This window comes from Bombina bombina, chromosome 4 (genome assembly GCF_027579735.1).
Source record: "Bombina bombina isolate aBomBom1 chromosome 4, aBomBom1.pri, whole genome shotgun sequence".
NCBI lineage: Eukaryota > Metazoa > Chordata > Amphibia > Anura > Bombinatoridae > Bombina > Bombina bombina.
Genome location: NC_069502.1, coordinates 798,937,455 through 798,949,949, shown reverse-complemented (window position 1 = coordinate 798,949,949; position 12,495 = coordinate 798,937,455). Strand labels below are relative to the sequence as shown.

The 12,495-nt window shown below is 35.2% G+C and overlaps 1 protein-coding gene across 2 annotated transcripts in view; it reads left to right on the top strand.

Moving 5' to 3' along the window:
* Positions 1-5,009, top strand: part of LOC128657023 (gastrula zinc finger protein XlCGF26.1-like) — a 55,287-nt gene extending 50,278 nt beyond the window's left edge. For both annotated transcript variants that reach the window (XM_053711252.1, XM_053711251.1), the window contains exon 6: positions 2,808-5,009. In XM_053711252.1, the coding sequence (XP_053567227.1) occupies positions 2,808-3,913 (1,106 nt within the window). In that variant the 3' untranslated portion in view covers positions 3,914-5,009. The remainder of the gene's footprint in view (positions 1-2,807) is intronic.
* The last annotated feature ends 7,486 nt before the right edge of the window (positions 5,010-12,495 follow it).

Genomic DNA, 12,495 nt, shown 5'->3' with positions numbered 1-12,495 from the left:
GTTCACCACGGCCCTCCAGGACTCCAAACGCCACTGCAGACGATTGGAAAGAATCAGGGGATCCAGCAAGACCCTTCTGGAAAAAGCTGCCTTTAAGGAAGCAATCACCACCCACCACTACCTCATAAAAACCACCAAAAAAACAGCCATCCAAGACAGAATCAACTCTAACGCACACAACAGCAAGGAGTTGTTCTCAGTCATCAAGGAATTCTCTAAACCAACAGCGACACCACCAACATCCCACCCTCCCAGGACCTCTGCAATACCCTAATTGCACACTTCCACCGCTAGATCCTCTACATCTATGACAGCCTCATAACTCAACCTCTACCATCCACTCCCCTACACCCAACGACACCCTTCCCAAATTCGCCCCCCTCACCACAGAGGACACCCTCAGAATCATGAAATCCACTGGCTCCCCATCAACAAGAGAATCGCCTTCAAGATCCCTACACAACATCGGACCCGAATACATCAACCACCGCATAAATTTCTACACCCCCGCCAGACAACTCTGATCAGTCGACCAAGCACTCGCAGTCATTCCCCGCATCAGAAGATCCTTCTCCCACATGGCAGCAAAGACATGGAACACCCTGCCGCAGCACCTCAGACAATCCACCTCCCTTACAAAGTTCAGAAAGGACCTCAAAACCTGGCTCTTCGACTGAACGCCCATCCCCTTCCCCCGCCTCCTCCTATCCTCTTTCACTTAGCGCCTTGAGACCCTCACGGGTGATAAGTTTGCGCTCTATAAGTACCCAATATATAGATAAATAAATATTATTTGTAACATCATCACAGACATTGGGATAATTTGCAAAAAAAACTTTTTTTAACATCAATTTCCTTACAAAACTATTTAGGTCTAGAACAGTATCAAAGAGGTTAAAGTTATGCTTGGCACAAATCCCAAACTCAAAACTTTTATTTCTGTCTCACTAAAATTCTCTGTGGTCAGGTTTATCACTGTTAGACTTTGTATTTGTTCTTGGTTGGTTTTTTCTTTGGACTTGGTTGCTCTCAGGCCGTACCGTATTGTTTCCTGTATGCCTGCCTCTTCTCTTTCTTTTTCTACCCCTATTCCTTGTTTTGCCACTGCCTGTTGAAAAACCTGTTCTCCCTGATCAGATGTACTTTCCTGTGCCATACCTGGTTTACATATTCCCGGAATTGTCCTCTCTTTTGCAGTGTCTGAGGAGCTGACCTCAGTACCATCCAAAGTCCTGACATTGTCTTATATTACACTAGACCCTACTTGTGGGTAACCAACCTGACAAGGGTCTACTGAGTCCACTATTCTCTGTGGCTGTAATGGGTCTTCATGTACCTGATTGAGTATGGCAGGAACTTTTTAATCATCATCCGTAGATGAGATGTCAGTATCTGAAGGGGAAAAGGAAACATGTTTAGCATCTGAATGATATCTCTACGACTCCCTGCTCTGCCCTTGCAGAACACTTTATTGAGAAACATAATGGCCAAGTGGAAACTTTTAAGTAGTTGGTCATAGACAAAGTGAGGACTCCAGAGAGAGGTGGAAATTTCAATAGCCTGTTATCCAGAAGGGAGGGTTTCTGGATTTTTGTATTACAAACTAGATTGCCTTATGGCTTTAATACGGAGGCAGACATAATTCATAATTAATGTCTGGAGATAGAAGTTATTAAGGGTCTCATGTTTAAATGTATTCTTTTTCCTTTAAACTTATATTTAAGCATGGAATAAAATCTGTCATAGCATTTCGCCAATTATTTGGCATATGGTAACAGTAGTATTAGTGAGAATTAAGTTACGTAGGGCCTGAGAGTCCGTAAATAAATAACAATTGTTCCTCAATACTCTACTAAATAAGTAATATTGTAGAAGGGTTTATTATCCTTATGTTTATTCACATGACCATTGTAGATATATTTATATGAGCATAAAAGTTCCAAAGCTTTATATCCCTGTGTCAGTCTGAACTTGGTTTGAGAGTTTGAAGGGTTAATCCAGCAGGAGGGGATATCTCTTTTTGACTGATTAACTGATGTGAACCTATCAGATTATTTGAGTGCCTATAAAGGGCTGCATGTGTGTAGATGTTTTAGGTTTCTGATGACGGCATAAGCTGAAACCCGTCAATCCTGTTTTCCTCACTTGCAAGTGTTTTATGTGTTTGTTTTATCCTGCTACAATAAACAGAATTTGAGCTTTGCATCGGGACCAGAGTTGAGCCCCAGTACGAGGTGATGATTGAGCAGGGTGCAGGGGTTCTATTTGTTTAGGTTCATTTAATAATTTATTTTAATTAATATACATTACTTTTTTTATATAAAATGTTGATCTGATGTGTAGAAATATTTTTTCATTACAAGTAAAGGACGGTATAAATGCAAAATTCTAAAAAAATAATAATAATAAAGCTGAATTCTTTGTGCACATAAGCGACAGTTATAGAGTAGTTTTGAATCTAAAATAATTGTGTTACTAACATTGCCTATGAACATAATTTAAAAGCTCTACATACATTTAATAAAAATAATAGGTAAAAGTTTAAGACATTAATTTCTATTTATTTTAGTGATTGACATATACGGAATGCAGATGCATCTTTTAAAGTAGTCCCTAATGTCCTTGCCCAGTAAACTGCCCTTAAACCTTAGCATGGATGCTAGGGAAAGGTATACAGGTCTTCGTTTGTTTTGTACCCTTATGGCAGATGCTTATTCAGAACAGTTAAAATTTTCTCAAAAGAAAATAATTATGCAATTAATAAATAATATTACTCTCATATTTACTCTCATATTTCTTATTAACAGGTGAATTCACAAACTGCAGTTATCCTAGTCATGGTCAGAGTACAGATACTTCTTTCCGTCTTCTCCAAAATCAAAGAAGTCACGTAGGAAATTTCTGTGGGAAATTTTTCACAGATAAATCATTTATGTTTGACCATCTGAAGTCTCGTACAGGAGAGAAAGGATTTTCATGTTCTGAATGTGGGAAATGTTTTATTAGGAAATCCTATCTTATTATGCATCAGAAAATTCACACAGATGAAAAAGCATTTTCCTGTTCTGACTGTGGGAAATGTTTTACACAGAAATCAAATCTTATTGATCATCAGAAAATTCATAGAGGAGAAAAAGCATTTTCATGTTCTGAATGTGGGAAATGTTTTACTCGGAAATCATATCTTATTAGACATCACAAAATTCACACAGGAGAAAAAGCATTTTCATGTTCTGAATGTGGAAAATGTTTTACTCGGAAATCGTATAGTATTGATCATCAGAAAATTCATACAGGAGAGAAAGCATTTTCATGTACTGAATGTGGGAAATGTTTTACTCAAAAATCAACTCTTATTATGCATCACAAAATCCATACAGGAGAAAAAGCATTTTCATGTTCTGACTGCGGGAAATGTTTTACTCAGAAATCAGATCTTAGTATGCATCACAAAATTCACACAGGAGAGAAATCATTTTCATGTTCAGATTGTGGCAAATGTTTTACTCGGGAATCACATCTTATTACTCATCACAAAATTCATACAGGAGAAAAAGCATTTTCATGTTCTGAATGTGGGAAATGTTTTACACAGAAATCAACTCTTAATATGCATCACAAAATTCATACAGGAGAAAAAGCATTTTCATGTTCTGTCTGTGGGAAATGTTTTAGTCGGAAATCATATCTTATTATGCATCACAAAATTCACACAGGAGAAAAGGCTTTTTTATGTTCTGTTTGTGGGAAAGGTTTTACTCGGAAATCAGATCTTATTACGCATCACAAAATTCACACAGGAGAAAGAGCATTTTCATGTTCTGTCTGTGGGAAATGTTTTACTCGGAAATCATCTGTTATTTATCATCAGAAAATTCATACAGGAGAGAAAACATTTTCATGTTTTGACTGAAATGTTTTACTCAGAAATCGCATCGTATGTATGAGAAAATGTATACAGGAGAAAAAGCATTCTCATGTTCTGACTGTAGAAAATGTTTTACTCTGAAATCACATCTTATCAGACATCAGAAAATTCATACTGGAGAGAAAGGAATTTTATGTTCTGGATGTGATAAATGTTTTGCTATTAAATCAAAACTTATTACTCACCAGAAAATTCATATTAAAGGAAATCGGAGCTTAACCTCTTCAGCGCAGAGACAAATAGTCAACATTCATACAATTTATAGAGTGCTGGTATTTGCTACATGTAGACCTCTGGTGGATGAGCTCTTGTAGCTGTTTGAAGATCCCTCTTCATCTCAAGTGGTTATGAAGTGGCTCATTATGTTTGTCATCCACAGGGGAATCTGGGATCCCTATATAGGTTTTAGTAGCCTAGGGATCACCTGTCACAAATGTGCATTTATTTGAGTTTCATGGGAGGGAGTCTCTATGTGCAGATCAAAGATATTTAAATATGTCCAAAGGCCCTTATTTATATGTTGATAACTCCATCTTTTAACTGTAGTTACTGTTGAAAGCATTATAGTCAGGTGTTCACTAAAATGACAGTGTTTCCCTAGCTGGAATTTAAATTAACTGTACAGGGTGAGTGATCCCCTGTGTTAACATCAAAGTGTGAGAGGCCACAATGGAACCCACAAGGGTTGCCCCTTTATTATTTGCTCTCTCTATTGAACCATTGGCTGTAGCCATCTGAAAAAACCATATGATAAAGAGTATCTTCTTATATGGTACTTATCAGAAACTGAGTCTGTTTGCAGACAACCTGACAGTCTTTTTAACAGACCCTAAGAAATCCCGTCCAATTTTGTTTGACTTGTTTCATTACTTTTGTTCCTTATATTATAAACAGAATGTTGATAAAATGGACAATTAACACCTAAATCTCTCTGAAAGACAGATTCAAAGTTTACAGGTCCTATACCAATTTAAATGGTGTTGTAGTGGACTCAAGCATCTTGTTGTGCAATTATCGCATAACTTCACTTGGTTAATTGAAAAAAATCATGGCACCCTCTTTGCAGAACTTTAATGTTATCTTTCACTCCCCACATTTAAGGAGGTTTCCTGGATGAACAGAATCTCTGTTTTCAAGATGATGTTAATACCAAAAATTACCTATTTGTTCCACTTTTACTGAAATTCCCAATGGCCCTATTAAAGGGACAGTAAACGTTTAGAATAATGTTATATAATTCTGCACACAATGCAGAATTATATAACATTATTTTAACGGTAACTTAAAAAATGGTAAGTATTTCCAGATTTTTAAGTGTAAAGTTGGACTCCGCTCCAGGATCTACTGAGTGGGTCTTGGATATCCAAAGTGCTTTGCGGGCTTGCTGGCTAGTCACAGCATGCCCGTCTGCGCTATTGGACTAAATGTAGCTTGCTCCCGCTACTAGACCAGAGCGGAAGCGAGCTACATTTAGTCCAATAGCGCGACCGGGCATGCTGTGACTAGCCAGCAAGCCCGCAAAGTGCTTTGGATATCCAAGACCCGCTCAGTAGATCCTGGAGCGGAGTCCAACTTTACACTTAAAAATCTGGAAATACTTTTAATTTTTGAAGTTACCGCTAAAATAATGTTATATAGTTCTGCACCATGTGCAGAATTATATAACAGTATTCTGAATGTTTACTGTCCATTTAAATAATTACCAGTCATTATTGAACCAATATATTTGGGCAGGTAAATAACCTTGTATTTCCAGAACTATCTTACAAAATCCAATTGATAAGGGTGGGTTAAGTCTGCCTAATATTAAACTATATTACAAAGCAGCTCTGCTATCACATATTTTTGATTGGGATCCTTCAGGTGAGCAGCCTAGATGGTATGCCATAGAGGAAGCTTTAGTGTGGATTCTGGATCATTGTGTCCCTTATCTATTATTATTAATAATATAGTCAGGGATTGTCTCGATTTGTGGAATAGACATAGACATTCTATAATGGTGGCACCTCACCCTTCTCCAATACATGGAATCAGAGGTTTACTGCAGGGTCTCCCAGAGTCGAACCCTAGATCTTGGGAGAATGTTGATATAGCTGTAATAGAATATTTGTGTAATGAAACAGACTGGGCCTCTTATGATGAGTTTATCCAGACTTATAATTTTCCTCTAAAGTTGCATTTTAGAGCATTGCAATTTTGTGTTCGTTTACATAGTTGGGGTTTCTTTAAAGATAAGCCTAGATTACTTTCTCTCTGGGAAGCAAGGTGAAAGGCAGGAGCTCAGAGATAGTGCACTGCCAATGTTTATTAGACTACCTAACTCTACGGAAGACACATAATTTGCTCGCTTGGGAAAGAGACTTTGGCCAAGAGATTGATATTAAACAATGGAGTATAGCCATGAAGGCAACCAGAACAGCTTTACATTGTGTAACTCCTTTTGAACTGTTCTACAAGTTGTTGACACAGTGGCTTTGGGTTCCCTATAGACTTCATAGAGTCTCCAGACCTCATCCTCCCATGTGTTGGAGATCTTGTGGTGCGGTTGGGACTGAGATGCATATTTGGTGTGAATCCCCTGTCATAGCACATCTGTGGTGTGAGGTATTTAATTTGCGCCTAGATTAGTATACCAGCTACACTATAAATAGACCCCCTAACTGGGTCCTACACAAAGCTTGAATGAAATAATATATAGCCAATGGCTAGGGTATACACCAGGCTACTATAGGGTTATACACCACTTAGTATGATGAAATAAAGTATGACACAGATCCGCAAATTCAACTAGTTGTATAAAACCTCAATCTCTGAGTGAATTGGATTAATCAGTATTTAATCAACATATATAAATATATTAAAATCATGAACAGAAGGAACAAACCAAATACATATAATATAAATAAGATTGGATAAGAATAAAAATGAATACTGATGGATTAAAATGAATACTGAATACAAATTAAATCAAAAAGACCATAGATATAGATGAAATTTTTAAATAAAAATTGGGAACAAGGAATATTTATTTATTATTTGGCTCCTATAGTGTCTTGTCAAGATCAATTAATGTTGTGATATCTGTGCTTATAGTACACTTATAGGAGTAGTGCTTAAGCATGAAATATAAATTTTAACTGGAAAGACATAACTCACTGAATAGTGAGTATGTCCAGAAAAGTATGCGTTTATGCACTTATATCAGTATTGAATCTGATTAGTGGTTTAGATGCTGAAAAATAGTAAAAAATAACTTTTATTAAATATAAATTAAAATACAGCAAATATTACTCTATTTCTGCTGCCCACTTGAATTTAAAATCACATCTCCTTGTACTAATTTGTTAGTATATTTGTATCAACTGGTTTTATTAGGCATCTAGTATTGTACCAATGATAGTAACCAATAATATATTCTGTACTCTGTAAAGTAAATGAGCCTTATATATCTGGCATAGTTACAGAGTACTTATAATATCAGTTTGATATTTGGTATTCTCATAAATTGAGTATTTAGTTTTACCATGAATTGGATAAATACCTCCTAAGTAAATGATTGTAAGTGTTGTACTTTTAGTTTTGGTCTGAGCTGTATCGTCTTTGTTGCAGCTATAACGATATTAGCTTATAGTTCCCTTGCTGCTGCTATAATAGTGTTATGTAGAGAAGAGCAATGCTGTATTGTATCTGTCAGATGAAAGGAAAAAAAAATAAAATAAAAAAGGCAAGCGATTCTCTGCTTTTGATCTGTTTTTATAAAGTAAGTATGAGAGTACCAAAACTGATGTGTTTCTGTATTTCATTTGGTTACTTTTAAGTTGAAAAAATATATTGCTATATTGTATATTATTTAGGGCATAGTGTGGCAAATGCTTATTCAGTGCAAATTATAATCGCCTTCAGTTGGCAGGTATGATGTTGCACTTTGTGGTGATTGTATACATTTGCAACTGTGGTGGTTCACTATTGGAACACATGCATCTGATAGTATTTATTGATTACACAACCGTCAATGTTAACTTGCAGTGGACAAATGACTCGGTTGCTATGTCAGGCTATTTTGTTATACTTGGTTTGAGCTGTATCGTCTCTATTGCAGCTGTAACAATATTGTCTTATAGTTCCCTAGCTGATGCTGTTAATGAATATATAGAAGTATATAGAGAAAAATACTGGTATGTTATATCTGCCAGTTAAAGAAACAAAAGCTAACAAGTCACTATTATTAACTGTTTCTATGCGGTAACTATATAAGTACCAAAGCTAATGTGTTTTATAAATCTCAAATCGTTACTTGTAAGTTGACATATTATTATTGTGTTGTACTATATTCAACCCCAGTATCGCTGAATTCTTATTTTATGCTAATAGTGGTTGCCGCTGGTTAGCAGGTAAGGTGTTGCACTTTGCGATGCCTCTATATAGTTACAGTTATGGTGGTGCTCTATTAAAACACCATTCTCCCAATAATGCTTTTAATTACACAGCAGTGAACAGTTACTTTTCAATGTGCAAATAACTTAGTCGCTATGTTAGGCTGTTTTTTTTTTTTTCCTACACCCTAATAACCTCAGGATGCTATTTATTTTCTTTTCTTAAAATATAGATAAATATTTAGGAACACTTAATCAGATTAACAACACCAATCCAATAATGTTAGCATACTTAAAGCATATAACAGAAACTAAGCTTTTATTCTTTATTCACTAGTATTAAACAACCACTATTATCATTTAATAGTATTCAGTCATAAAATTGGCCAATACAAAGCATTCACGCACTATAAAGTTTTCATAGTTTTCAACAACCACAATTTTTTGAACATAGGCACAAGCACTAAAGGCACATTAATATAGATAGATTGGAATAAGTATTCAAAATAACTTCCTTCACTACTAATGTAATCACAATTATCTAAGAGCCACACAATTTCATCATATTCACAAAAGAATACAACATTTCTTTATTTATTTTTTTCATACTCATAGAGGAATTTTTTTTTTGGCACCTATAAGTTATAACACCTTTTTACATTAATTATTTTGTCTAATTTGCTTTCTTTTTTTTTTTTCTTTTTCTAATCTATTTGTTCAATTATTTAGCTCTCACACACATATAATTTTCACACAGTTAATGCCAGCACTATTTGGATATCAATACTCCACAAATCATCAGTTTAAATAGCATTTTTCCGTTATTACAACAAATTATTATATAAATATAGTAATTTGTTAGCATGGCTAAGTTTTTTACAATAAAACTAACATACTGAGCTTTTAAGTTCCTATTATCGAAAATCACCAACAAGCGTAATAATAAACAAGTATTCACATTAATCACACACGATTAAAAGCACTAAAAATCATCCCTGTTGATGGTAGTTATAAGCATAAATGCAATCTACTTTCAATTTCATCATGTTGCCATGACAATGACTAACACTACATACTCAAATGACTGACTCTATGAACTACCAATCTGTGTGGTTACCTTGTACCCAATCCGAATTGAGAGGTATGAACTTATGAGCCAATAAAGGACAGGCTTTTTGCCGGCCCGCACACCCCCTCTGAGGAAGCACTAGTGAAACGCCGCGTCAGGGGTGTTTGTTTTTATGTTGCTCTCCTGTAGTATAAAAATCAACTTAGTATAATTTAAAACTTAATAACTGGTTTGTTGTTTAAAGAAAAGTAAGAGTGTACTTTAGTATTATAGCACATTCGTGTGTGCTTTATCTACAGCAGTACCTGTATATTATCGATACTTAGTAGCTGCTACAATTGGGCAATTTATCAGCAGTAAACATTAGCATATTTTATTTATGGTAAAACGTTAACTTTATAACGCATATATGCTTATTAATAACTACATAAGTTAGAGAGCGAATAAGAAGTTTGTATCAGAACAGTTAACTTTTGGCCTAAGTAGCCAGTTACGGTAAACACTAGAAAGCACTAATATATTTTATTGCTAGTAAGCATTAACTTCATAACGCATAAATACAGAGGTGGATAAGTGGAACGTAATAACTAATGTTAGGCTTATTCTAACCGGTTGAGTATCATTAGGTAACAATTGCGGCACATATAACAGAAAACTCAAACCGGAACAACAAACAGCCTAACATAGAGACTAAGCCATTTGCACATTGAAAAGTAACTGTTCACTGCTGTGTAATTAAAAGCATTATTGGGAGAATGGTGTTTTAATAGAGCACCACCATAACTGTAACTATATAGAGGCATCGCAAAGTGCAACACCTTACCTGCTAACCAGCGGCAACCACTATTAGCATAAAATAAGAATTCAGCGATATTGGGGTTGAATATAGTACAACACAGTAATATGTCAACTTACAAGTAACGATTGGAGATTTATAAAACACATTAGCTTTGGTACTTATATACTTACCGCATAGAAACAGTTAATAATAGTGACTTGTTAGCTTTTGATTCTTTAACTGGCAGATATAACATACCAGTATTTTTCTCTATATACTTCTATATATTCATTAACAGCATCAGCTAGGGAATAATAAGACAATATTGTTACAGCTGCAATAGAGACGATACAGCTCAAACCAAGTATAACAAAATAGCCTGACATAGCAACCGAGTCATTTGTCCACTGCAAGTTAACATTGACGGTTGTGTAATCAATAAATACTATCAGATGCATGTGTTCCAATAGTGAACCACCACAGTTGCAAATGTATACAATCACCACAAAGTGCAACATCATACCTGCCAACTAAAGGCGATTATAATTTGCACTGAATAAGCATTTGCCACACTATGCCCTAAATAATATACAATATAGCAATATATTTTTTCAACTTAAAAGTAACCAAATGAAATACAGAAACACATCAGTTTTGGTACTCTCATACTTACTTTATAAAAACAGATCAAAAGCAGAGAATCGCTTGCCTTTTTTATTTTATTTTTTTTCCTTTCATCTGACAGATACAATACAGCATTGCTCTTCTCTACATAACACTATTATAGCAGCAGCAAGGGAACTATAAGCTAATATCGTTATAGCTGCAACAAAGACGATACAGCTCAGACCAAAACTAAAAGTACAACACTTACAATCATTTACTTAGGAGGTATTTATCCAATTCATGGTAAAACTAAATACTCAATTTATGAGAATACCAAATATCAAACTGATATTATAAGTACTCTGTAACTATGCCAGATATATAAGGCTCATTTACTTTACAAAGTACAGAATATATTATTGGTTACTAGCATTGGTACAATACTAGATTCCTAATAAAACCAGTTGATACAAAATATACTAACAAATTAGTACAAGGAGATGTGGTTTTAAATTCAAGTGGGCAGCAGAAATAGAGTAATATTTGCTGTCTTTTTATTTATATTTAATAAAAGTTATTTTTTACTATTTTTCAGCATCTAAACCACTAATCAGATTCAATACTGATATAAGTGCATAAAAGCATACTTTTCTGGACATACTCACTATTCAGTGAGTTATGTCTTTCCAGTTAAAATAGATGAAATTCTGTCCAGGGACCCCCAACTATGTGTGGATGTCTGGTGGTTTCAGATTAATGTACCAAACAATGAGGGATATACAATGATAGCCCAAAAAATGGAAAAGAAAAAATGTGAAGGCGTTAAAAAAACATAATTTATGTAAGAACTTACCTGATAAATTCATTTCTTTCATATTAGCAAGAGTCCATGAGCTAGTGACGTATGGGATATACATTCCTACCAGGAGGGGCAAAGTTTCCCAAACCTCAAAATGCCTATAAATACACCCCTCACCACACCCACAAATCAGTTTAACGAATAGCCAAGAAGTGGGGTGATAAGAAAAAAAGTGCGAAAGCATATAAAATAAGGAATTGGAATAATTGTGCTTTATACAAAAAAAATCATAACCACCACAAAAAGGGTGGGCCTCATGGACTCTTGCTAATATGAAAGAAATGAATTTATCAGGTAAGTTCTTACATAAATTATGTTTTCTTTCATGTAATTAGCAAGAGTCCATGAGCTAGTGACGTATGGGATAATGACTACCCAAGATGTGGATCTTTCCACGCAAGAGTCACTAGAGAGGGAGGGATAAAATAAAGACAGCCAATTCCTGCTGAAAATAATCCACACCCAAAATAAAGTTTAATGAAAACATAAGCAGAAGATTCAAACTGAAACTGCTGCCTGAAGTACTTTTCTACCAAAAACTGCTTCAGAAGAAGAAAACACATCAAAATGGTAGAATTTAGTAAAAGTATGCAAAGAGGACCAAGTTGCTGCTTTGCAAATCTGATCAACCGAAGCTTCATTCCTAAACGCCCAGGAAGTAGAAACTGACCTAGTAGAATGAGCTGTAATCCTTTGAGGCGGAGTTTTACCCGACTCGACATAGGCATGATGAATTAAAGATTTCAACCAAGATGCCAAAGAAATGGCAGAAGCTTTCTGGCCTTTTCTAGAACCGGAAAAGATAACAAATAGACTAGAAGTCTTTCGGAAAGACTTAGTAGCTTCAACATAATATTTCAAAGCTCTAACAACATCCAAAGA